The following is a 24537-nucleotide window of genomic DNA, read 5'->3' on the forward strand; positions in this document are numbered from 1 at the left end:
GACAAAGTTGTTGGGTGTCAGGTTCATTCCCTAAACACTGACTGCCTCCCAGATTCTCCCCTTTCTCGTCCTTGCTCCTGAACCCTCCCCTCTGTTTATTTTGGGAAGAGGATCCAGAGGTCATTCTCACTAAAGTGAAAGGGAATGCAGCTAAGTGCTCAGAGCAGAGCTCAAGACTTCAGCGGAGAGAGGCTGGCAAGAGAAAACGGAGGCCTCTGTGCACATTCCCGTTTGCACCCTGATTTTAAAGAAAACTGACATACCATCAAGGAACCAAGGAGTAATGCTTACTTGGGCAGAGCGTGCTCTTGGGGGAGCCTTGCTCTTGGAGTCACACCTGGATGCTGCTTCACTACAGTGCTGGGAGGTTCCTGCTACAGGCAGCTGAAGCGTGGGGCTGGGCCATCCACAGGTGGGGAACGTCCTTAGAACTCGTGGAAGGAACCGCCTTGGGACTCACACACAGTAACGAGGAGGAGCAGACGGGAGATGGTCCTGGTGGCTGCATGCACCAGGATTTCTGCAGCCCCACTAGTCTTTCAGTCAGCCATTTCTCTAAACAACTTCCGGTTTTCCCCAAAAGGATCATCCACATCCTGAAGGCCAAGAGATGTCATCACTCAAGCCCTGTCTGAACCCCGACTGAGAGCAGACACCTGGAGTGCCACCTCGGTGAGGACCCGAGCTCGCAAGGATGGAGGGTGCAATTGATTAGCAATGTCTATGACGGGCAGCAAGTGGGGGACGCTGGATCGAATGCCATGCACTCAACTCCCCTGATCTATACTTTGAAAGTCACCAGGCAGCTCAATAAATACTGGCTGGAGTCTCCTCCAGTTAACTTTCTCATAGTCATCCAGCCAGCAGCTAGACAGACACCAACGACATGCTTTGTACTTGGCCTTGAGCTAGGAGCTGGAGGTTCAAAATGACCTGAGCCAGGCCCTTGTTTCCCGATGCAGAGTGGAGGATGCAGTGGCGCTATGGAGATGGGGAACCAACCAGAGAAAGCACTGCAGGGAGGAAATACCGCACAGGAAGAAATACTCCTCTTGCGGGCAGAGCCTAGATTTATACAGACGATCGGAATTTGGACTCATAATCACACCTCTGGGCCACGTGGTAAGCAACACTGATTACCCTCTAGACGGGAGGACAGGGACACTTTAGGGCCAAAGCAACTAATAAAATTAGGCAAAGCAAGTAGCACCATGTGTAAGTTCACACAGTTTGGAGAATAATGCTAAGACTTACCAACTGCAAACCTCTAATGATCGTCGCTGTTAGAGAAATGAGTGGGGAATGAGGCAGTGACTTCCTTACACATAAGCCTAAACATTTAAACATTTGTTTCATGGTAGGTCCAGCTGATAAACTTGTTAAAGAAGCAACATTCTCTGCATCTGTGGCTTAGCATTCTCTGCATCTGTGGCTTAGGACTTGAACCATCCCTCTGGGTTTGCTGAGGGTACCCCTTCCACGTCAGCCTGCTCAGACCTCAAGGTCCATAAACGCAGGGAGAGATACACCCGAGATACGAGTGCATTGAGCTGTGAGCTATCTAACGATTAACAGCAGCAAATGGAGTGGTGTTTAAAGGCTGGTTGGTGGTGTTTCATCGGTTATATTCACCCATGTAATTGACACCCTCTCCATCATCTCAATACACCCGCCTCTTTCTCCCATATCATAAATAGATTAGAGAAACAGTTTCCTCCTATGGCCATGACCCCACTGGCTTCTAAGCTCAGCCCCATATGCATCAGCCCTGGCTCACCACGATGGCATCTGAAATGACTCAACAACGAGGAGGCACAGACACCAATAAATGAATCATGCCTTCCGCAAGACCAAACCTTTGGCTTTTACAGACACCAATTACAAAGTAGAAAGAAAAGAACAAAGAAATTACTCAGGGTGTTTGCGCAAAGTTGATTCAGAGGTTTATAGAATTATTACCGACTAAATTGTTTTTAGGAAGGCAATTAGAGCTCCGGCCAGCTACAGACATCAGCTCAGCCCGGTGAGGGGAATCTGCAGAATGGGAGGGGCAGGCACCAAGTTCCTGCAGGGTTCCCAGACCTGCACGAAGCTCCCTGGCTTCGCTTTCCACCTTCTTCTGGAAAGCTGTTTCAGACCCTGTAGAAATCCTGAGAAGTGAGCACGTGCATATAGAAACACACACAGGCTTCACTGAAGTCCCTGTATGTATTTACTTTTACTTTTTATTCTTTAAATGTAGCAGTCATAAGAGTACACTGAGATTCTCCCTTCTCTGGGAGTTTGAAGCCATCACTGATCACAACCAAACTCTCACGCCATCTCTCAGTTGACTTCCTTCCACGAGGTGTTTCAGATCAAAGCTCTGTTGCCTGCTGTATAACTCAGGGTGATGAAGAAAAGGCATTTGCAGTGGCCCCATGCAAATTCTGAGTCTCTCTAAAGGATGTGTGACCTCTGGGATGAATCACCCCACAAGATTCAAACTGAATGTTGTTGTCTGGGCATCTGAACCTTATGGGACAGCTGTGCAATCTGTGGTGTCACCCACATCACGGATGTGCCAGACTAGTGGGCAGCTTGATTCAAGAGGGAGTCAACCTGAGCTCCGCCCAGCTCACACTCTCAGCAGCCGTTCCGCTTACCACCAACCCTACTCACCGTCAGCACCATCACCCTCGTGGCCATTTATGGAGCATCTACTAGGTACTAAGCCCTGTGTTCGGTGCTTAAAAGGCTATTTATTTAATCACCTCTACACCGTAATTATAAGTCCCAGTTTATAAATGAGGCAGCCAAGATCAGGGAGAGTAAGGGGCTGACCAAAGACCCCACACATACAAAGAGGCTGGGCTATGTTAAAAAGCCCCTGGACTCGCCACAGTCTCTCTTCCTGCCCAACTGCCAGCTGCCAGAACTGCCCCACGGGCTGAGCAAGGTGAGTGGGGTGCAGGGCAGTCTTTTGGGATCCGGTCTAGATGAGCAGAGGATAACTAGGCAACTGAGACCGCTGGTGCTGGAAACCCCCTGGGGGAAAGAGCAGTTTGCATTGCTCAACATTTCTGACAAACGGATTCAGCTTCCCATTTGCTGCTGAGGACAGAGCCTGGAAAATCTGATTTCACCTGCCCTGGGGGAACCCAGGGCAAAGCCAGGAGAAGGTCAGGCTCACCTGAGCTCACCCTGCGGCACACCTGTGGGAGGTGGGAGCTCCATCGTGGCACCTCAGAGAGGCCTCCTGGGTGGTTGGAACTCACATGTTTAGACAGTCCATATTTTACATATATCATACACAAAATACAGATGTATATTGTATATATGTAAAGATCCGTGGCTTTAAATTTAAAAAAATCTTTTTCTGGTCTTAACCACTGACACTCAGACAGATTCATGGCTGGGTTTGTCACTTTCGTGCTCCCCAAGCCATCGATGGAACTGGCCCCTCCTGGAGACCTTAGGGACCAACAGAGATTCTCCCACTCCTGATACTGATGCCACCTGCACACTGGGAATCCAGGACAACCCGTCAATGACAACAGAGGCTGACAGCTGCCACTGACAGACCCCATTACAGGCCCACACTTTACAGAGTATGTTCAGGGGAACAGGGAAACTGAGGCACACAACAACTCCACTTTCACCAACTGTCAAAATGTGTATTGATCTATTCGGTGCCAAGATCGTGCAACTTTTCTCAATACAAATAAGCACTTGCACGGCCACCTCCCCTGAAACCCCAGAAAGCCTACACTGGGGACGAAGGATATAGGACAGTTTCTTAAGACTTAAAAGGCAAAGCGGCACCTCAAACCTGCATGACTGCTAGCTGGTTCCGGCTGTAGCCGTCCAGCCTGGGGGCCTAGCGCTGGTGCCAAGGAGGATTGCGAAGTGCTTCTTGGTAATGGTGAAGACTTGGTTTGTGGAGGTCGCAGCAACCTTTATCCAGCATCCAGATCCTGGAGCCACTGGGTATTTTCAACTTGTTACCAATAATTAAAATTCTCGTTTCTGCCTGTAGAGCCAGTTCCCAAGCCCACTGAAACAATAGCGAATGATTTTAGTTAAAAGACATTTAAAAAGAGGCCGGGCATGGTGACTCATACCTGTAATCCCAGCACTTCGGTAGGCCGAGGTGGGCGGATCACCTGAAGTCAAGAGTTCAAGACCAGCCTGGCCAAAATGGCAAAACCCTCTCTCTACTAAAAATACAAAAAAATTATCTGGGTGTGATGGCTCAGGCCTATAGTCCCAGCTGCTTGGGAGGCTGAGGTATGAGAATGGCTTGAACCCGGGAGGCAGAGGTTGCGGTGAGCTGAAATCGCACCACTGCACTCCAGCTTGGGTGTCGGAGTGAGACTCCATCTCAAAAAATAAAGCAATATTAAAAAAAAAAAGGAAGACATCAAAAAAAAGAAAGAAAGAAAATCAGACTAAACTTCCCAATCTTTCTGACATTCTTATTAGTTTAGGATGTTTGGCAGGTACCGATTCCAAGCCACCTTTCTTCCTACCCCCATCCCCAGGAACAACAAATTCATATTAGAATGTGCTGGAGCATCAGGAGTAGCCAATCACCACCTGATTCGGCAAAGCTGAGCCACAATAGCTGCGTAGCTCGGTTCAACCTGCGGCAACTCAGCATCACCTCCAAGTGAACTCCATCTTCCTCCGTGAGGAGAATAACCCCGAAGCACTCCCAGTCTGCAGCGTGTGCCAAGAACCACCCTAGGAATTCTTCTGGGGGCCTGAGGCAAGCCCTGGCAATTCATTTTTCCATTAGATGCCCTCAGTAGGACTCAAGCCATCACTGTGAAACCCCGGCCACCCAGGACAACTGGAGCGGGCACAGGGGAGGTGGGTCCACATTGATTTCTGTACCTGCCCTTTGGATCCGGAAGAGAGGGCAGGAAGGAAACTCAGGCACAGCTCCCTGCCCCAAACAGCAGAAACTTTGGAGCATTAAAAATCACACTGTATGCCAAGAGGTGCTTTTCAGGTAACGGTCTTGACAACCCCATAAAACAGATGTCTTTCTTCCTTCCACTTTACAGAGGGTCAACGGGAGGCTTGGGAGGATACCGCCCTCATCCCCAAAATGAAGGTCTTCAAAGCCTGTATCTTGACCCCAAGAATCTGGAATCTCTTAGAAGTTCGCCTGCCCACTCTGTCCCTTGACACAACCAAGAAAACAACCCAGCCGCGCTCGGTGCCTGCAGGGAAAGCAGACGAGGCATAGCTAATGACACAAAGATTCAACTACTGCCATGAAAGGCGCAACAGGAGGAAGGCCAGGGTGCTCCTGGGCCCCAAACAGGACACCAGGCTGGGGGGCTCACTAGGCGAGGCCCTGGGGGTGACCCTGAGTATGGCCTCTCAGCCTCCCTTCTTTCACCTGTCTCCCTATAAGAGCAGCAGCTCACAGAGGGCAGGGAATTGTCTGTGTTGTTCCCTGATGTTCTGCAGCCCCAGGAACAGCGCAGGAGGCCAGAGGTGCATGGCAAACGGTGCTGAACGCTGTCTAGTGATGCCCCCTATCCAGTCTGCATCTGATTCTCTGGGGAACATTCCCCAGCTGCTTCCTAAGCTCCTGCCATGACATCCGTTGGTGCTGGCATGTAGAGAAGCATAGAGGAGCTGGAGACAGAGACACCGGCCCCTCTTGCAGCCTGACAAGGCACGTGTGTTTCGAGGAGACACTTCCAATGAACATCAGCCAGTGTCTTGCCAGAGTAGAACAGACCCAATTGCTCTGGGGGTGGCCAATTCGTATGTGTTCTTCCCTAACAAGTGGTCCAATAGGGGCTTGCAGTCTTAGAATCCTAAAATACCACTGCAATGGCCAGTCTTGCAAAGAAAGCCCTGGAGCTCAGGAGGTCGGTGTGGTGGAAGAGAAAGCCTGGGAGGGTGGGTTGCAAAGGTCAGAGAAGCTGGGTTTGAATCCCAATGGAGCATCAGTTTCTGGCTGTGTGACCCCGAGCGAGTATCTTACCCTCTCTGATCCTATTTTTGCATCTGCAAATTGGTGCAATAGCTCTCTCAGGGTTGTTTTGAACACTGAGAAAAATGCATCACTAATACCTGGCACATAATAATCTCTTCACATCCAACTAGGAAAAAGAGCAGAAGCAAAAGAAATCCATCAGTCACCCGGAAAACAGAAACGAGAAGCCATCCTGTGGCTCTCGGATAGCCTGGGGATGCCCCCAAGCTCTTCCAGGCCCACCCCAGGGTGCTGAAGCCCCTGCCCCAGCTGGCAAGTCATTCTGGGATTTTTCCCCATTTGGTGACAAACAGTTCTGCCAGTGCCTGACAAGACCCTGATGAGACCCCTGAGGTGTCAAGGTTTGGCTCTGTAGTGTCAGCCAACGGGAAAATGAGGTTGACTGTCAGTACTCGGCTTTGTCATGGCTTCACAAAGGGGTGCAGCCCAGCAGCCCACCCTGGGGAGAAGGCAGGAAGGAGTGCTCGGAGCAGAAGTGAAACTGAAGACTGGTCCCTCCCCGGCCCTCCCACCCTGCTGCACCTGTTGGTGGGGGTGGATGAGATCAAGGCCTTTATTGTAATGGTTTGCCCCCACATACACTCACCTGTTAAAATTTTCAGTTGATCCTCAAAAAAGAGAGCCACAAACTATCAGAAGCTTCCAGGCTTTCTGCTCCCAGGTTAGGCTGTCTTAGGACTTGGACCCAGCGGGGCTTCTGGACAGCAGGGCGGTGTTGACCCCACACCCCCAGTTTTGTGCCTTGCCTTGTACCCTCTTTTCCAGCCTCTGTCCACCAAGCCTGGCAGTGGATTAAGGGAACCCTGCTGGCAGGCCTGAAGAGACCGTCTGGGGCCTCCTGGGCCGGCAGCGGGCATGCTGGGGTCACTGCCAGCCAGGTCTGCGGTGGCCCTGGCAAGGACAAGGAGTATCACACAGTCAATTACCTCCACGTTCAAGGCCATGGGCCCCAGACGGGCCTGTTGATTCCAACCTTCCCAGCCAGTCCGAGGATGGGCAACCTTTTTCTAGTGAAGGCCTTCTCATCATTAGGCACTCCGTTAGAGAGTGACTGCTAGGGAACCAGGCAGAACAGACCATCGAGTCCAAGCGCCCCCACCATCAGCGCCCGCCCCCACCATCAGCGCCCACCTCCACAAACACGCAGCTGCACCAGACACCAGGCCACACACGGCCAGAATCTCTCTCAATATTCTTGGCCCCCTCAGCACAGGGGCTATTGTTGCCCCACTTTATAGACCCATGAGGTGACAGTGAAGGGCAACCCATGAGGTGACAGTGAAGGGCGACACAAAGGGGTGCAGTCAGCAAGTTTTGATGCCTCCATCCCTCTGGCCCTCGGTCACACTCCTAACTCACCCACGGCAGGGCAGGTCACTTGATGAGACAGATGGGGTCTGCCAGCAGGTTCTGTGGGGCCTCTTGGTGATGGGGGGACAAAAGGAACTGCCAGCACTTAAAACCCAGGAGTTTCATGTCAAAATCTCACTGTTCGGCTGTCCTGGAATGGAAAGATCTGGCCACACAGGGCCCACGTGGCAATGGTGGGCTAAGCAGTGGCCACAGTGCCTTTAAACTGGACTCTTGCCCCTGGTTCCCGGAAGCCCACCCCAAAGACAACTGAGTTTGCTTCCCCGAACCATGCTCCCCCAGCCTCCGGGAGCCCCTGGCACAGCATGGCACCATCCTCGTTGCTCCAGAGGGTGCATGAAGAGCAGGCCTGCCTCCCGCACAGCTCCCGCACGTGCCCCAACCACGCGCGTGTTACGCAACACCTTGTAAAAAGCAAAAAATGGGCCCTCAGCTTCAATCTCCCTCTCTCAGCATGTGCACCGTATAGAACCCAATGCTGGCAGCAGCAGAACCTCCGAAATTCACTGTGTAAGAGTTCCTTCTCCTTGGGTAGGATCCCAGACACCCGGGTGCCTGCAAACTTGGTCTCTGGATGCTAAGACCAAGAGAGAAGGCCACCCCAATCCTCAGGTTTGGACCCTGCCACCAAGCACCCTCCTCTGAACATTTTCTGGCTTTTAAATTATTAACCAGATCATAAACATTTAAACCCCCTGGCCTTGGGCCAAGGTGGGAGTGGAAATGGTGGGGGCAGGCATGGGGGCACACCTGAGCCCATGGCTCTGGGGCCATTTGGTGGTGGGTGCATCTTGCAGCATGGAGGCTGCCTCGGGGCTCCTGAGGGAGGCAGCTCTGCTGTAGGCACGTCCAGCCTCCACTGACGTGACAGCCTCCCTTCTCCTGGGCAGCTGCACACACAGCCTCCCCTTCCTTCATTTTCAAAGACAGAGCATACATTTGCACCTCTCACAGGGGAAAGCGTGCACTCTTTCCCCTTTTCTTCTTACATGCCCAGAAGTTTTAACCATTCCCCACCCAAAGAGAAGAGGACCGGAAAGACAGAGGGTTAGAAGCTGTGTGTACATCTGTATGAACGTGTGTGTGCACGTGTGTGTGTCTGCACATGTGCGCATGCAAGCACCCACTCAGGCATGTGTGCATTTGTACAGGAACGATGAGTTATTTTGTGTCTTGACAAACGCTAAGCTCACCCTGACCCTGGGTCACACTGGGCAGGGTAGCTGTCTTAACCCAGACCTCCTGGGAAGCTGCGGCCAACTGTCTGACCTAAGATTCAGACCACAGAAATCAACTCCCTTAATAACTCCCTTATTGCACCACAACCTAAAACCCAGACAGTCAGAAAACCTGCGGGTGAAAAGTCTCAGGGTTTAGAGGCCCACAGGGGAAAATAGCTGGTGCTAGACATCTATATTTTAACCCCAATCCTGAAACATCAGCTTTCACAGACGCCAGGGTCTCTCCTTACAAACGCAAATCCAAGATGAAAACGGGAAAACTTCATCAAGAGGGAGCCCCTATCTTTCCTTCATGGCACAAAACAGGCACTCATTAAAAGTTGAGTGGGTGAGTGGCTGCAGAGTGACCACAGGCCCGTGCAGGGACGATGTCCGAAGGGAATTGAGGGTCATCTCCTAGCAACCCAGATGCTGCCCTCTGGCCCCCAAGCCCATTAGGAGAAACCGCTAATTGATTAAACAGTGGTTCCCAGCAAGGGGCATCTGATGATGTCTGGACACATTTCTGGCTGTCACAACTGGGAGAGGGGTGCTGGTATCTAGTGGGTGGAGGCCAGGGGTGCTGCTAACACCTTACAGAGCCCAGCACGGCCTTTCCCCCTTCCCAACAAAGAATTACGCAGCTCAGAATGTCACAGTGCCAAGGCACTGCCTCTACACCCTCACGTGATTCAAGCGTCAAACAGCATGTGCCAGGCAAACCCATGGAAACCTGGGTGTCCTGTGAGTTTCTGATGCTTTCTCATATTTGTTTGGAACAGGCTGGAGAAGAGGAATCAGAGGCTGGGTGACTCTGGCCGTGGGTGGTGTTAAAAAGACAGCTGTCACTGTAGATGCCACCAGAGATGGGCCCAGGGCAGGGGCACCTCCCAGGACCCTCAGGAAATGCCTGCCACGTGAGCAGACACCCCATGGCCCCAGGTTCAGTCTGTCCCGAGAGCTAACTTAGCATCCCTCTGGCTCCGAAAAGTTTGGGGCAACAGCCAGAGGAGAAAGGTCGGGGGTAATCTCTGAGACGCGGCAGCGCTGAAATGAGGTAGACGAGGATGCCGGGAAAAGCGGGTGCCAGGAGTCCTTTCCTCAAAAGTAGCCGTGGCAAGCTCCCGGCTGTCATCTGCTGGGCTGTCACTCATGCTGCCTGCTTTAATCCCAAGACCCCTGGCTTTTTAAAAGAAAGACTTTTCCCACGGGCATGTTTTGGGAACACTGAATTCCCACCAGATAGCAACCTCATCCCTTGACTCTCAGAAAAAATGGGGCCCCAGGAGTGTCCTGTTCCAGATGAGCCCACTCCATTCAGCATCCTGAGAGGAGACACGGTTCCCAGGGTACAAAGGGGCTCTGACAATTTCCTCCAGCCTGCAATTTCAAGAGGGACCTGCTCTGGGGCCCAAGTTCCAAATTCAAAAGTGTGTGCAGTCCACGAGAAACCACCCTGGCCTGGAGCTGGTGTGGGTTTTGGACCTCGGGCAAAACTTTCCACAGTGGACTTTGCTCATCTCTAAGCCAGAGAAGTGAAACCCGAGCTTGCCTAGGCTCTTCTCAGGTCAGAAATTTGGGGTAGCTGCAGACCACACAGGGGAACCGGCAGTGGGAGGGAAGCCTGGTCCAGCCCGAAGACCTCCAGCCAGGCTCAGCGGGGCAGAGACCCTATCTTGAAAGACTGTAGAATTTTAGATTTCATCCACCATGGTCTCATTCTTCAGATGAGGAAAGTGAGGCCCATCGTGGCTTAAGGACCTAGCAAGGCCAAAAGAAGGTATCTTACAGGCTGTGCGCGGTGGCTCGTGGCTGTAATCCTGAGTCACCTGAGATTGGGAGTTCAAGACCAGCCTGACCAACATGGAGAAACCACGTCGCTACTTAAAATACAAAATTAGCTGGGTATGGTGGTGCGTGCCTGTAATCCCAACTACGTGGGAGGTTGAGGTAGGAGAATCGCTTGAACCCGGGAGGCAGAGGTTGTGGTGAGCCGAGATTGCGCCACTGCACCTCAGCCTGGGCAACAAGAGCAAAACTCTGTCTCATAAAAAAAACAAGGTATCTTACAGAATAGGAGCCATATGGACAACGCCTCAAAGCCCAACTCCAAACCATCCATCAAGTTCTAGTTGCAAACAACTCCCAGCATGTCCTGGGTGAAAAACACAGCAGCCACTACTAGTTAAAAGAAAAACCAAGTACTAGCTTCTTTTCTTTCTTTTTCCCTTTCCTCCTTCCTTCCTATCTTTCAGTGTAAAGAAACTCCAGTAGACACCAGGCCTTACCACTTCCTCACACTAGTCTTTAGGGGAAATCTGATACACACTTACAACAAACTGTTACAGTATACCTGCATTTTAAAGATTGGCTGGTTCCCTCCCGCCTTGCAGCTTTCTTCCAGTAAGTACAGGGCTGTGTATACACAGAGCACAGGACTAACCCGGGCACTCAGGGGCCAGCTGGAACAGGCTAGGGTTCCAGGCATTAACCCCAAAGGTCCCACTCAAAGGCTGCCGGGGGCAACGGGGCAAAGTGCAGTGGGTGACGTGCAAGGCATTTAACAAGAGGCCTTGATGTCAAGCAAAAACATCAGGAAGGACTGATGAGCCGAAGAAAGGACAGAAATAAGAACAAAGCTTTTTTTTTCCAAGTCCTGAACCATAAATAGAACAAGAGCAAAATGCTGCACTGTGTCCAGCCTTTGGAATAAGGGTGGCATAAGGATGTGTGTCCCTTGAGCAGGAGGTCCCCAAGGCAGCTTTCTAGAGTGAAGGGGGAAAAGTGAGGCAGCGAGGGCCCCGAAGCAGCAACCCATCTAAGGCAAGACTCTCCAAACATGTGCGAACGGATTTTAATAGCATCCTCGTGCATTTCATTAGCCTCCTGAGTTCACAAAGGGCCTCTGGGAAGGCAAGTCGGTTCCGCAAACGCTGGCTCTGGGCAGGTCCTCCTGGCACCTAGCTGGCCTGGCGCAGCGCAGCTAGGGTTGGGTCGGGGAGGGGGGAGCTTTCCATTCCAGGCTGGGAGAGAGTGTCGAGAAGTGGATGGACAGAAGGACCCACCACCAAAGCCTGGCCAGCCTGATTATTTTTACCACTCAAAGCTCACCGTATAGACTCAGTGGCCACAAACTGGCAGCCGCCTGCAGACACTCGCTTATGAGCCCCCCAGACACTGCCTTCATTCCACGGTGACTGCTTCTCAGCTCCTGGCCCCAGATACAGGCAGGCTGGCCTGAGCAGGGAAGGGCTGTGCGCTTCACCGGGTGCTTCTTCAGGGTGGGGATGGGGAAACTAAAACTCAAGGAAGCAAAAGGTCCCCAAAAAGGTGGGCTGTGGGACAGGGTGTAGGCTAGAAGCTAGAATCTGGGAGGTAGTGCTTCAATTCCCCATTCAACCAAATGTCCACCTTGGTGGGCTGTGTGTGCAGGAGGTGGAGACTTACTTGTTTCAACTTTTGGGTGTCCAGGCTGCTGCATTAGCCACAAAGTTCAAAACCCCACTCCCCACTGTTGATTCACTGACCCCTTTTAGGGCCAGGCAGTCCCAAATACAAACAGCCTCAAACTTTGACTCCTTTGTAACCACGGTCCCAGCCAGACTGAACCAAGCTGTCCAGACAGAGGCTATTTATAGGTGCGTCGGGGACACAGACACTGGCACAATGACACACACACATTCAAGATCCACGCTGGGCCAGACGCACCAGCGCCAAGCCCTGGATTCAGACACCTGGACACATACGGTCCTCAGATCCGGCCCAACCAGTCCAGACCCCCGGAAAGACGCACACGCTCAAGAAAGGCACCCCGGCCCAGACTCCGGAAAGACACAGAGAGGCAGGAAGACTCCGAGACACGCACTCTCGGGCAAGACCTCGACTCAGACCCCCAAACACCCCGAGAGACGCCGAAGACCCAGACAGAGTCACGCAGCCACGCACACTCCACAGACGCACGGACATCCACTCAGAGCCCGAGACACAGCGCCGCGAACACTCCCGACACACGCCCGGAGCCCCAGACACCTCGCAGACCAGACAGTGTCTCACACGCCCCTCCACCCCCGCCCAAAGTTGATAAAGAGCCGGCCTAATTGCTCCATCGCGACTGCCCCTTAGGGAAATAAAATGGAAACTTCACGGATCCGCCCGCCCCGGCCCTCCCGCGCCGAGCGCCGCCGCTGGGCCCCGGGTCCGAGTCCGGGCGGGCGGGGCGCGGACAGCGGGGGCCGTGCCAGGCTCGCAGCGCCGCGGGACAAAGCCGGGCCGGCCGCCAGCTGCCGCGAGCCGGGAGGGCGCGCCCGGGGCGCGGCGGGCGCTGCCGGGGCGCAGGGCGTTCGGTCCGAGGGAGCGCGCTCGGCCCGGACCCCCGCCCGCAGCTGCGCCCGGACACAGGGTCCGAGCCCCACGGAGTCTCCGGGGAGGGGGGCGTGGGGTCACTCACTGATCTCCATGCTCTGGAACAAAGAGCGTTTGCAGTTGCACGTGCAGGAGACATTGGGCTGCCCGGCGGCGGCGGCGGCGGCGGTGCTGTTGACCCCCATCAAGCGGTGCATGGACGGCGCGGCGGCGCGGCGCGGGGCGCGGGGGGCGCGGGGGCGGCCGGGGGGGGCTCCGGCCGGCGCCCGGAGCTGGGGCCCCGCATGCAGGAGGCGCGCGGCGGGGGAGGCGCGCCCCGGCTCGCCGGGCTCGGGTCGCCGCCAAGTTCCCGGGGCGCCGCGGGGCTCAGTGCGCGGGACCGCGCTCCTCGGCGCCCCCCCGGCCGCCTCTCGGCAGCCCCGGGGGCGTCGGCAGTGCCCGCGGGTGGCGTCCGGAGAATGGGCTGGCAGCGGGGCGCGCGCGGCCGCCGGAGCTGAGCCTCCGCCGCTAGCTTTCCCCAGCCGAGCGCCTCCGCCGCCGCCGCCGCCGCCGCCGCCTCCTCCTCATTCAAGTCCAAGGAGATCGGGTTTCGCTCCGAGACCGCGGTCGGAGGCAGGCAGACGGTCTGACGTCAGCGCTAGACGGGGCTGCCGGTTCCCACCGCGCGGGGGCCGGGGAGGGGGCGCGCGCTGCGCCAATCCCCGCCGAGGTTCCCCCGCACCCCCTCCCCGAGCCGCGGGGCGGGGTGACGGGGAACGGGGCGGGCTCTTAAAGGGCCAGAGACGGGCGGCCCACGTAGACCCGGCACCCGCGCAGCGGAGGAGGGGTGCTGTGCCTTTTCCCCAACAGGGGTCAGCTTGCGACGCCTGCCCGGCGCACGCCCGGGCCCGGGAAGCCGCACTCCGTGCCAGCCGCACGGGGCTGGTGTCTGGTGCGCCCTCCCCTCGCCCCCGTCCCTGGGTCCCTGACCCAGGCTTCTGGGGCTAGCCTATCTTCCGAGGAGCGCAAGGTCCCTGGGGGCTCCGGGAAGGGAAATTGGAGAAAGCGGGAGGAATCCCCCAGGATCGATCACCCATTGCCTGATTTCACAGGAGACTGTCTGCCTTCAGTTCTGAAGGCAGCCCGGGGATCCTGGCCCACTGAACCCCCGAGCGCTTTCACCCGAACCGAAGGAGGGCGACCAGGAAAGACTGGAACTCGAGTAGACACGCCCGGAAGCCCTTGTCATGTAAATAGCTGTCGGGGACTGTTGTATTGTCGCTGCTCCAGCCGGCGGGACCTGGGGCGAATCCACACCCATTGTCTGCCGCCCGAGGGGCCACCGGCTGGGGCGCGAGGCTCCAGAGTCCTAAAGGGGTCTGAGCGGGAGGAGTGTACTTTTATTTCATTAAGTTTTAATTACAGGAGTGCTACAAGAACACATTCTTCTGGTTTAAAAAGATATTAAAATATTGCATAAGAGACCTCCCCTCCCTGGCCCACCTCCAGCCTTTTAAGAATTTGGTGTGTCGCCTCTTAGACACTTTCTCAAAGCTTCACTTGTTTAATAAGCACTTAAGGAGCACCTACCTGTGCCAGGAACTTTCCAGATACTCACTCAACCTGACACCCACTCGGTGTGGCCGAATATTACTATCCCCATTTTACAGAGTGGGAAGCTGGCCAGGAAAGTCGCTTGCTGAAGGTCACACAGTGGTGGAGCCTGCGTTCCCACCCAGGACCCTGAGGTTGCTGCCTCTCCCTCTCCCCCATAGTCCTGGTTCTTTAAATAGCCACATATTCCTGTAATGCCTGGAGTTTTCGTAATTAGCAGGGACTTCGTGGTGTGTGTTCGGAGCAAAAAAAAAAAAAGACTTTAAAAAAATATTGTTACTGTGTTTGTAATGGATTGGATAGAGAAGGAAAAGCTGGAATTCGTGAAGTGAAGGAGGCCTCTCGGGAGAACTCACCTAGACCAGAGCGAATTCATCCTGAAGAACTCAGAGAAAACCGGTGCGGGAAGTGGTTCCAACTCTCCTTGCACAGCCACAGTCTCCAGAGCTCTCCCAGAAAGACTGGGAGACTTGTCCTGGAGAATTCAAGCCCAGGGATGTGGCTCAGGCTGGTCCAGGCTCTTTGGAGGAGTCCAAGAGTGCTCAGCCCAGGAGGTTCAGAGGCACTGACCATCATCTTTTGGGAGGAGAAGCTCTCTTGGAGCCACAGCCAACACTAGGTCAGGACCCAGGCCCTGGCCCAGGAGTGGGGCAAGGCCCAGGGTCTACCCCAGATGGCACCCTGCTGTGAACCAGGCACCCTCAGCCCCTGCCTTGAGGAAGGGGCAATATCACCAGCATGTCTTTCATCAGGGAAGATCTTGTTTTTGGCCTCTGCAACTTAAGAGAAAAGCTGAGGGGTCCTGAGCATCCCTTGGGGGGCACTGCAAAGCTGGCTGGGCCTGGAGATGACCGTGGATCCCATTCATTTCCTAGGGTGAAGGAAGTCATCATTACCACCCCTCCTTTCAGCCATTTCTTTATTCATTCAGTCAACAAACTCTGGCTGGGCTGCAACCTCGAGCTGGAGCATGGGATTCAGCCATGCCAGACACAGCCCCTGCCCTCCGGGAAGTCTCCGGAGACCTGGCAGATCTGACTGGGAGAAATACACGTTGATTGTCTTGGAAGTGAGACGGCATTTACACAACGGAGGCTGCACTGCCAGCAGGCAAAAATAACCAGTTAATTCAGTGGATTAAAAAAAAGCAAACTTACCCACAGCACTTGACCTCCCATTGATCTGTCTGTGACAACAGCAATGGCTACCATTTACTGAGTGCTGATGGGGTCACCTGGGATTGACTTAGTGGTCTCTGGCGCTAGTTCCAAAGTTGATTCTGTCTGGAGAGAGAAGACTGTCTACAGTGTTCAGACCTGAGGGTCCGAAACGGAGGGTCACCGAAAGATGAGTGGGACGGATCTGTGCGACCTCAGCTGAGTGCTTTCGCCTCTCCAATCTCAGTTTCCTCTTCTGCAAATGGAGTGGCTTCATGGCACCTTCACATGGTGTGATTGTGAAGAATGAAGGGGTCGATGCCTTGCACGTGGGGGAGAAGAGGGCCAGATACATCTTAGTTGTTACGTTATTTAATCCTCTTGGCAACCCTGGGAGGGAGGAACCACTATCATTTTATTTTACATTTTACAGGTGAGGGGAATGATAATTCTAGCACAGACAGGACCTCTGGCAGGGCAGTAGGAAAGGAGAATGGCTTTGGAAGGAGCATGGGCTGGACTGCCAGCACTCACAGGAGGCCTCATGTGTGCCCAGGACTGCCAGATTAAACATGGGACACCCAGGTAAGTTTGAATTTCAGATAAACTATGAATAATGTTTACTGTAAGTATATCTCATGTAATATTTGGGACATACTTATACTAAAAATTTATATATTACTTATCTGAAATTCAAATTTAACTGAATATCCTGTATTTTTCTTTGTGAAATCGGATAACCTAGTTGTACCAGGGATTGTGATGCTGGCAATTTGGGCATGAGGGGCAGAGCCCACTGTCAGGCACAGGCAGAGGAGATTACAACTCCCCGATTCTACTTAGGGGAAAATGAACACGGCCATAGTCTTCGTGGCTGAGGAGTTAGGGCTCACAGCTGAGAGTGGAAGTGGGGAGAGGTCACCATGATTGGGCAGGCCTGAGTCCCTGGGAGGAAGGCCACAAGTCAGAAACAGAACATGATTTTGTTCACTCATTCAACAAATGTCCTGCTCCTACTATTCAGTGTGAAGCTCTGTGCTGGGTATTGGGCTCGGGGCTGGGAAGAAAACAAGCTCCCTGACCTCGAGTGATATTGTGGGGGACAGAGGGACTAGAGACGCACATGCAAACTCATAGCTTAATGAGGTCAGGAGCACATTTCAGATACAATGATGACAGGCCAAAGGCAGGAGTTGGGGTGAGATCAAGGAAGCCCTCCCTCAGGAGGTGGCATCTCATTCCACCTGGAGTTACCAAGCACCCACAGGTGCAGCCCCAGCCATACTGTGGCTCACAGGTGAGGCTGATGTCACATATGTAAAAAGATGAGTCCAGGTGATAATTTCAGAGAGGGACAAGACCTGGGAAGAATATAAAGGAAGACGGGGATTTGGAGGTGACTTGAGCCCAAGGGGTTGGGCCCTGTCTGGGGAGATGTGGGCTGGGCATGTAGGGGACAGTGGAGGGGGTGCCAGGCTAGTGGGGGCCACAGGAACTAAGAGACTCATGGTCCCAGCAGGTCTGGAGTTTGGGACACATTTCCCAGCCTGGCTGTGGTCACAGGTTGTGAAATGGGTGTGTGAAGCAAATAGATTGTGAAACAGGTGCCTTTCAGGGACCCACACAGCATGTGCCACCATCTGCCCTGCCCGTGGGTTGAATCTGTGGCACGGGGGTATCTCCAGAGGAAAGGTCCTGTTTCAGCAGGTGGGGCTTTGCTCCCAGTGGCGCCATATGTGCTGCGCCAGGCTTGGGTGCAGAGCCAGCTTTGTGGGTGTGTGACCCCCTACACTCGCCAGGGCCCCACGCTCTGAAGAGTTGGGGTTAATTTTCTTTTTGGGTTTACTTTAATTCTCTACCGTTGACATCTTGAAATTCCTAATAGTCAACAATTTCTGAACTCGGGGGCCTGCAAATCTGTACCCAGTCCTGCTCAGATGCCAGGCCCACACTGGCAGCCAGTTGGAACCCCGTGGAAGTCAGTGTGGGTTTCGGCCACAGCCGAGGGTGGCTGGCAGTGTCCTGACTGTGCCCGCTGGCCGAGGGTGGCTGGCCACTGTGAAGAGTGCCTGGCTGAGCCAACAAAGGTCCTGCTTGGGGAGCCGGCTGTGGGGACACGGCAGAGCCCTGCTCAGGGCCAGCTGTGCTCCTGCCTGCCTGCCACCCCCTGGCCTGCTTGGACAGAGCTAACTCTGCAGAATTGGTCTTGGGCAGCCTTAAGCAGCTTAACGACCTCCCCTCCCAACTCAGCACCTTTGGAAACGCCGTCCAGCAGGGTCGTTTTGTTCCTCAGGTTGGGGTTAACCGTGTGTGTTTCACAGGTTAGCGTCTTTGGCCTTCAGTGTTTTTTGTTGTTGTTGTTTTTGTCTTGTTTTACTTTTAGACACTAGTAGGAGCCGATGTTTATTGGCACTGCCCGTGTGCCGTGCCAAGCCCTGTTCTAACCACTTCACATTCTTCCATCTAGTCATTCAACAGATATGCACGGGGACCCTACGGTGAGCCAGGAATGAGCTCACTGGATCCCCACAACAGCCCTCTGAGGTCCAAGCAAACATTCCCACTTGATAGATGGGGACACTGAGGCTCAGACACCCAAGGATGAGGCGGAGCTGGGATGTGAATCAGGCACTCAGACCCCAAAACCCATGGGCTGACCTCAGCAAATGGCGCCTTCTGTACCCTCTCCATCCTCACCGACTCTGACTGGGTCCTCCCTGGCCATCCCGCTGGACTCTAGTAGCTCTGTCCCCTGTGGCTCCGTAAAGGCTCCCTGGGATCCACCATTTGCCGCCCCACTGGTGATGTTCATTCATAAATCCTTATCTCCAACGATGAGAGGCAGCTGACTCGGCAGAGGAGTGAGGCTGGAGCGGCCGGGCTGGTGAGAGAGGCCCCTCCAGCACCTGCTCTGTGTCCAGCATGGGCGGCCTTGGCGGGCTGCTTCAGCTCACTGAACCTGCATCCCTGCCACCATTGCACAGGGAGGAGTAGGCTTTCACCGTGAGGGAGAGGCAGTGTGGGGAGCCCTCAGCACAGGGTCCAGTGGCCCCCGGACATGGCATCTGTGAGTTCACCATCCCCTCCACTTGATTGGTAGCTCCAGGGGGCAAGCCAGTCTGGCATCCGGTGCCTCGATTGGGGTCTGGCCTGCAGTGGATGTTTGGCAAACCTCTATGGAGTAAATGCGTGAGTGGCACCTACCCACAAAACATCCAAATCCCATTTTTGGCTGCCTTCATGACTAGCTAACAGTTCTTTCCGCTCACTCACCCTCTCCACCTCCAATCGAGTATCCTCTTCCAACCAAGTATCCAGAAGCCAGTCACCTGGGCTAGCACCTGCTGAGAAGAGCAAGGAGTGCTCACGTGGTATCGACCGGAACCTGAAGTCTCGGCCAGAAAGACGTGTTGCGTATGTATGGTCTACACCGGGAGCTTCTGGGTGTCTGTTGCATGTATATGTGGGACATACGTGTGCATATTCATGCTGTGGGGATGTAAGTATGTGTGCGGTGTGTGCCATCTGTGTTGAGGGTTTAAGGGGGCATGTTGCGTTGTATATATGTGTGGGGTATGCATGTGAGTATTCATGCTATGGGGTGTGTGTGTTGTGCGTGCATATGTGTGTGCATGTGTGTTTTCTTAGTTGCGTTGTGTGTGTTTAGGCGCTGATATAGGAACTTAGCTGCTGGGCAAATGTCAGATGGTTGAGTTCTCCAACAGCAAGCCAAAGAAGCTTGCTAAATGGACCACAGATGGCACCCCCACCTCCACCCCAGGGTGCCATCCCATTTTCTTCTCCGTCCAATTGTTCATTTCCATCAGGGAACTGAATTCTCCCGGAGAAGATAGGGCTTTGGGGGCCAGGCAGGGAGATAAGGGGTGGGCGGAAGGAGGGGACAGAGGAAATATTAGAACCAATTTTGTCTTCTGACAGTTGAGTACACTAAAGCCCAGAGAGGGTCATGACTTGGAGAAGGTGGAGTAAATGCGTGAGTATTAACTCCAGTAATACCAGTGCCAGTGAAAGGCAGAGCTGAGCTAGGATCCATCCAGTGCCTGACACTGACCCAGGCCCCACAGGCTCTTTGGTTACCTTAAATAGCTTCATACACAGACCTTTCTACCACAGGTTGAGCTTGACAGGGCAATGGAAGATTCCAGATGTTTAACTCATGTCTGAAACACTTTCAGAAAGAACTATTAGTCATTCAAGCTGATTTCGTGGACCAGAAATACCCAGCCAAAAGTGTTTTGCGTCTGTCTTGTCATGAATGACACATTGTGCTGTGGTTAGGGGTAATTAATAATATAAAACTGTGCTTCTCAATGACACCAAAGAGATTTAGGCAAGGCTGGCCTTTGGTGCTCTCCTGCTGGGTTTGCGGGGAAGCAGGTGGAGTGGGCTGGGTGTGACAGCAAAGGCCACGCTGATCACAGAGGACTAGGAGATGACTGTGTCTGCCTGGCTCTGTGCAGTGCCAATGCCAGGCACCTCGCCTGGCACAGAGACTATTCCATACCTCATGCCAGGCATTGCAACAAGCCGCGGGGCACCACAGTGACGAGCGCGGGCCAGCTCCACCTCCACGGTCTCCCCTCTGATGGGCTTACTCATTCATCGACCCATTGCCCCAAACACTGAATTCTGCATGCTGAAAACTGTGAGCTCAGGCAAGTATATGTCACCACTTCTGTGTGACCTTGCTGGAGAAAGTAACCAACTATTCCCGGCCTCAGTTTCCTCATCTTTTAAGTGGAGATCTGGCTGGGTGTGGTAGCTATGCCTGTAATCCCAGCACTTTGGGAGGTGGGCGGATCATGAGGTCAAGAGCTCGAGACCGTTCTGGCCAACATGGTGAAACCCTGTCTCTACTGAAAATACAAAAATTAGCTGGGCATGGTGGCACACGCCTGCAGTCCCAGCTACACTGGAGGCTGAGGCAGGAGAATCACTTGAACCCAGGAGGCAGAGGTTGCAGTGAGCTGAGATTGAGCCACTGCACTCCAGCCTGGCAACAGAGTGAGATTCCATCTCAAAAAAAAAAAAAAAAAAAAAAAGTGGACATCTGACAGGTATCCACTCATAGGGCCACTGGAAGAATTATATGGGGAACTCACTCAGGGCACTCAGCACTGGGCCTGGCTTGGAGCAAGCTCTTGAAAAAGTTAATTACAGTAGTTCCCCCATTATGCATGGCTTCCCTTTCCAAGGTTTCAGTTACCCATGGTCAGCCGAGGTCCAAAAATAGTGGGTACAGTACAGTAAGATATTTTGAGAGGGAGAGGGAGAGGGAGAGACCACATCCACAGAATTTTTATTACAGTATATTGTTATAATTGTTCTATTTTATTGTTAGCCGTTGTTGTTAATCTGTTACTATCCCTAATTTATAAATCAAACCTTATTGTAGGTATCCATATGTAGGAAAAAATAGTGTATAGGTTTCGGCGCTATCTGACGTTTCAGGCATCCGCCGGGAGTCTTGGAACGTACCCCTCCACGGGTAGGAGAGGGGACTGCGTGCTGTGCACTCCAGGGGCTCCTCATCCTGGTCAAAATGCAAATGGACCCTCTTCCCTTTGGAGAACTTACCCCAAATTTTGTGTGTGAATCTGTGAGTGGCTTTGTTCAGTGTCTTGCCCCAGCTGGACTGCACCCTCAGCATCCCCAGCGTCTTGTCTAGGAACGAATGCTGAGATGTCTGCAAGGTGTCCAGAACGCCAGGCGGGCAATGTGGGAATCCAGAGGAATAGGGCGCGATGGTGCCCAGCACTCCCCGCAAGGGGGTGGCACCAGGAAAACACTCTGCCCTTCACCTTCATCTCCGTGCCAGGGATGGAGACGCGGTCCTGTCCCATCTGCACAGGGAGCCCTCACGCTGGGTGAATCTGTCATCAGTTTGGGGCTTGAGAATAGGTGTCCAAGAGCTGGCTTCAAAGGCAATGAAACTGGCATTGCGTCTTTGAAGGTGGCACGGGCTACATGTCTTATTCTCCGTGTCCACAGCCCCTAGCAGTGACTGGCATGTGGTCACACCCAGTAAGTATTTGCTGAAGAAATGAATGCAAAACAATCTTGCAATGTGGACTAGTCCCTCAAAGCATGTGCATCTGCACCCAGTAGGTCCAATTCTGCCGCATATCTTAAGGAAATAATCAGAGAAGTGAACAGAGTTTTAAGGAGAATGTTGATCCTATCTTCATTTGTAAAAACAAAAGTGTAATGAAATTAAGAAAAACAAATAGGGGATGGGGAAATAAAAGTCAGCGGTAATAAAACTGTTCAAAATAATGCTTTCAAAAATCATCTGATGATACAAAGTCCCATATAAACCGCATGTAAAAACTGGCTGCAGAACTAATCTCAACTTTGTACAAAAATATTATTAGAAAAAGGATAGAAATGATATATAAATGCCAAAACAGTAACAGTGATCAGCTTTGTGTGATGGATTAAATGCAATATATTTCTCATATCTTGTGCCATATTTTTTTACAATGAAGAGTCATTTAGAAAAAATTTTAAAGGTTACTTAATAGTACCTCTGAAGCAACTTTCACGTCCTGCCTCCTGCGGCTCCTTTAACTGCAGTCAAGACACCGAAGAGGCGGGGGTGCCAGACAGGCTGACGTCATGGGCAGCCCGAAATGACACAGGGGAAGGGCCAATCCCAAGTTTGGATTCCGAGAGGAGCCAGTTCTATTGGATACAAGTGCTGGCGGCCTCGGCCAATGGTGGGAGAGGGGCAGGAGCCCCTTGGCTGCGTGGGTTTTAAATCCACGTGGTGGCTGCGGGGCGGGGCGCGGGGCCTAGGTGCTTAAAGGCTTGCGGTCCGCGGGGGCTGCAGCTGCGGCTCCGAAGTGCTGGTTCTTTTCTGGGAAAGGAGATTCATTCACCACCTCTTAGGATCTTGGGCAAGTCAGTCAGCCTCGCTGAACCTCTATCAGTAGGTTTTGTGAGGATCCAGCCCTTCAACAGACATTTGCTGAGCATCTACTATGTGCCTGGCAGGGCCTTCTGGGATCAGGTAGAGGGCAAGAGGGAAGCGTGGGGAGTCCCAGGTCTGCTGCCTCTGGAACCACGGGCAGTGGCTCAACATCACCTCCCCTTCCTCCCCGCTGCTCTGCCCTGTCCTAGCTCTTGTGTCTCTCCTAAAAGGGTGTGAGCTCCATGGGGAGGTGCCCATGTACCTTGAGGAAGGGCTGCCCTGGGTTATATTCAATATGTACTTTCTGAATAATTATTTTGTAAAGACTAATTCTCAGCACAGAGCTTAACACATAGGAGGTGTTTGATAAATGGCAGCTGTTCATGCAGTAAAGAGCAGCAGGGCAGGCGCGGCGGCTCACACCTGTACTCTTAGCACTTCGGGAGTCTGAGGCAGGATTATTACTTGAGCCCAGGAGTTTGAGACCCCTGGGCAACAGTGGTGGGACCTCATCTCTTAAAAAAAATAGAGAGAGAGAGAGAGAAAAGAAAAAGAAAGACAAAAGCATATTAGCCAGGTATCTTGGTGCTTGTCAGTAGTCCCAGTTAATTGGGAGGCTGAGGCGGGAGGATGGCTTCAGTCCAGGAGTGTGAGGCTGCAGTGAGCTATGATTGTGCCATTGTACTCCAGCCTGGGTGACAGAGCAAGACCCTGTCTCCAACAGCAGTAGCAGCAAAGAACAACAGATAGCACTGATGAAATGCCTATTATGTGTAAAGTGGTGTTCTGGCCATTTCACATGTATTACATGCGATTTAATATTAATAGAATTACAACTCGTATAACTCACAAAAAGCAAATTAGGCACCGTTATTATTCCTACTTTGCAGATGTGGAAACCAAGGCAGAGAGAGGCGAGGTAACTTTTCTAAGGTTGCGTGGCTAGAGGTGGTGGGGCTTGATTCAAATCCAGGTCTGTCGACTCCCGGGGCCCTTGTTCTTAACCGCGGCGCTGTCCTAATACCTGTCTAGTACTCAGACCGTCTTTTCCAAGAATGTTCTAAGTCAGGCCTGTGCTACTGGGATTTGGGAGAGAAGGGAGGAGATAGGAATCCAGTGGGTGAGGAGAGCCAGGTGAACTGGGGTCCTGCCACCTGTGGCATGGCCCAGCCCTGTGGGGTGGCATTGGGCAGAAAGAGGGGCAGTGAGACGGACAGCCGTTGGGGCCACATGCCCCATAAACATAGCCTGTTTATGTCCCTGCCCTCATGGGGCTGGCAGTCTAAACCAGCAGCCACTAATGGTGACCTGTGCGCAGCCTGGAGGAGGGGTTTTGGTTTTGCTGGCATGGTATTTGAACATTTTTTAAACATGAATTGCCTTGGTCCCCTCCCCTCCCTAGTGTTACACATGTCAGCTTTGCTCGTGTCCTGCCAGCTCCTGAATGCCCTGAGCAGCTTTGTCCCCGGTCCCCATGCCAGCAGCCTGTGGCGGGGCGGCGGGGGGGCGGTGCTCTGTGGCTGGCACACAGTAATTGCCCTGGAGTTCGTTGCTTTGCCTCCCGTCTGTGTTGGAAATCCCGAAATCTCCGCCTTGAGCTCTGAAGCCCTGCAGCTCCGGGGCTGAAAGCCCCTCCACTGGCCGCACATGTGCAGCCTGCAGCTTGAAGCTCTGGGGACTCTGGTGGTGGACGCCAACTCCGAGTGACTCAAACTTGGTTTCAAGTCCCAGCATCACTGCTAACTAGCTGAGTGACACGGGGCAAGCTAATGAAATCTGTGGAGCCTCAGTTTCTCTCCTCTGCAAAATGGGGATAAGAGCTCCCTCTTCATCAAGTTATGGTGAAGGGTAAGTGCATTGATGCAGGCTGAACGCTTGGCACAGAGTAACACTCTCTTT

The 24537-nt window shown here is 53.2% G+C and overlaps 1 protein-coding gene across 1 annotated transcript in view; it reads right to left on the reverse strand.

Annotated features, from left to right (window-relative positions):
- PMEPA1 (prostate transmembrane protein, androgen induced 1) overlaps positions 1 to 13151 on the reverse strand; it is a 63763-nt gene extending 50612 nt beyond the window's left edge. The window contains exon 1 of the mRNA XM_021669104.2: positions 13040 to 13151. Within this exon, the coding sequence (XP_021524779.2) occupies positions 13040 to 13151 (112 nt within the window). The remainder of the gene's footprint in view (positions 1 to 13039) is intronic.
- Between the last annotated feature and the right edge of the window lie 11386 nt (positions 13152 to 24537).

This window comes from Aotus nancymaae, unplaced genomic scaffold (genome assembly GCF_030222135.1).
Source record: "Aotus nancymaae isolate 86718 unplaced genomic scaffold, 86718_ANA_hifiasm-v0.15.2.pri h1tg000029l, whole genome shotgun sequence".
NCBI lineage: Eukaryota > Metazoa > Chordata > Mammalia > Primates > Aotidae > Aotus > Aotus nancymaae.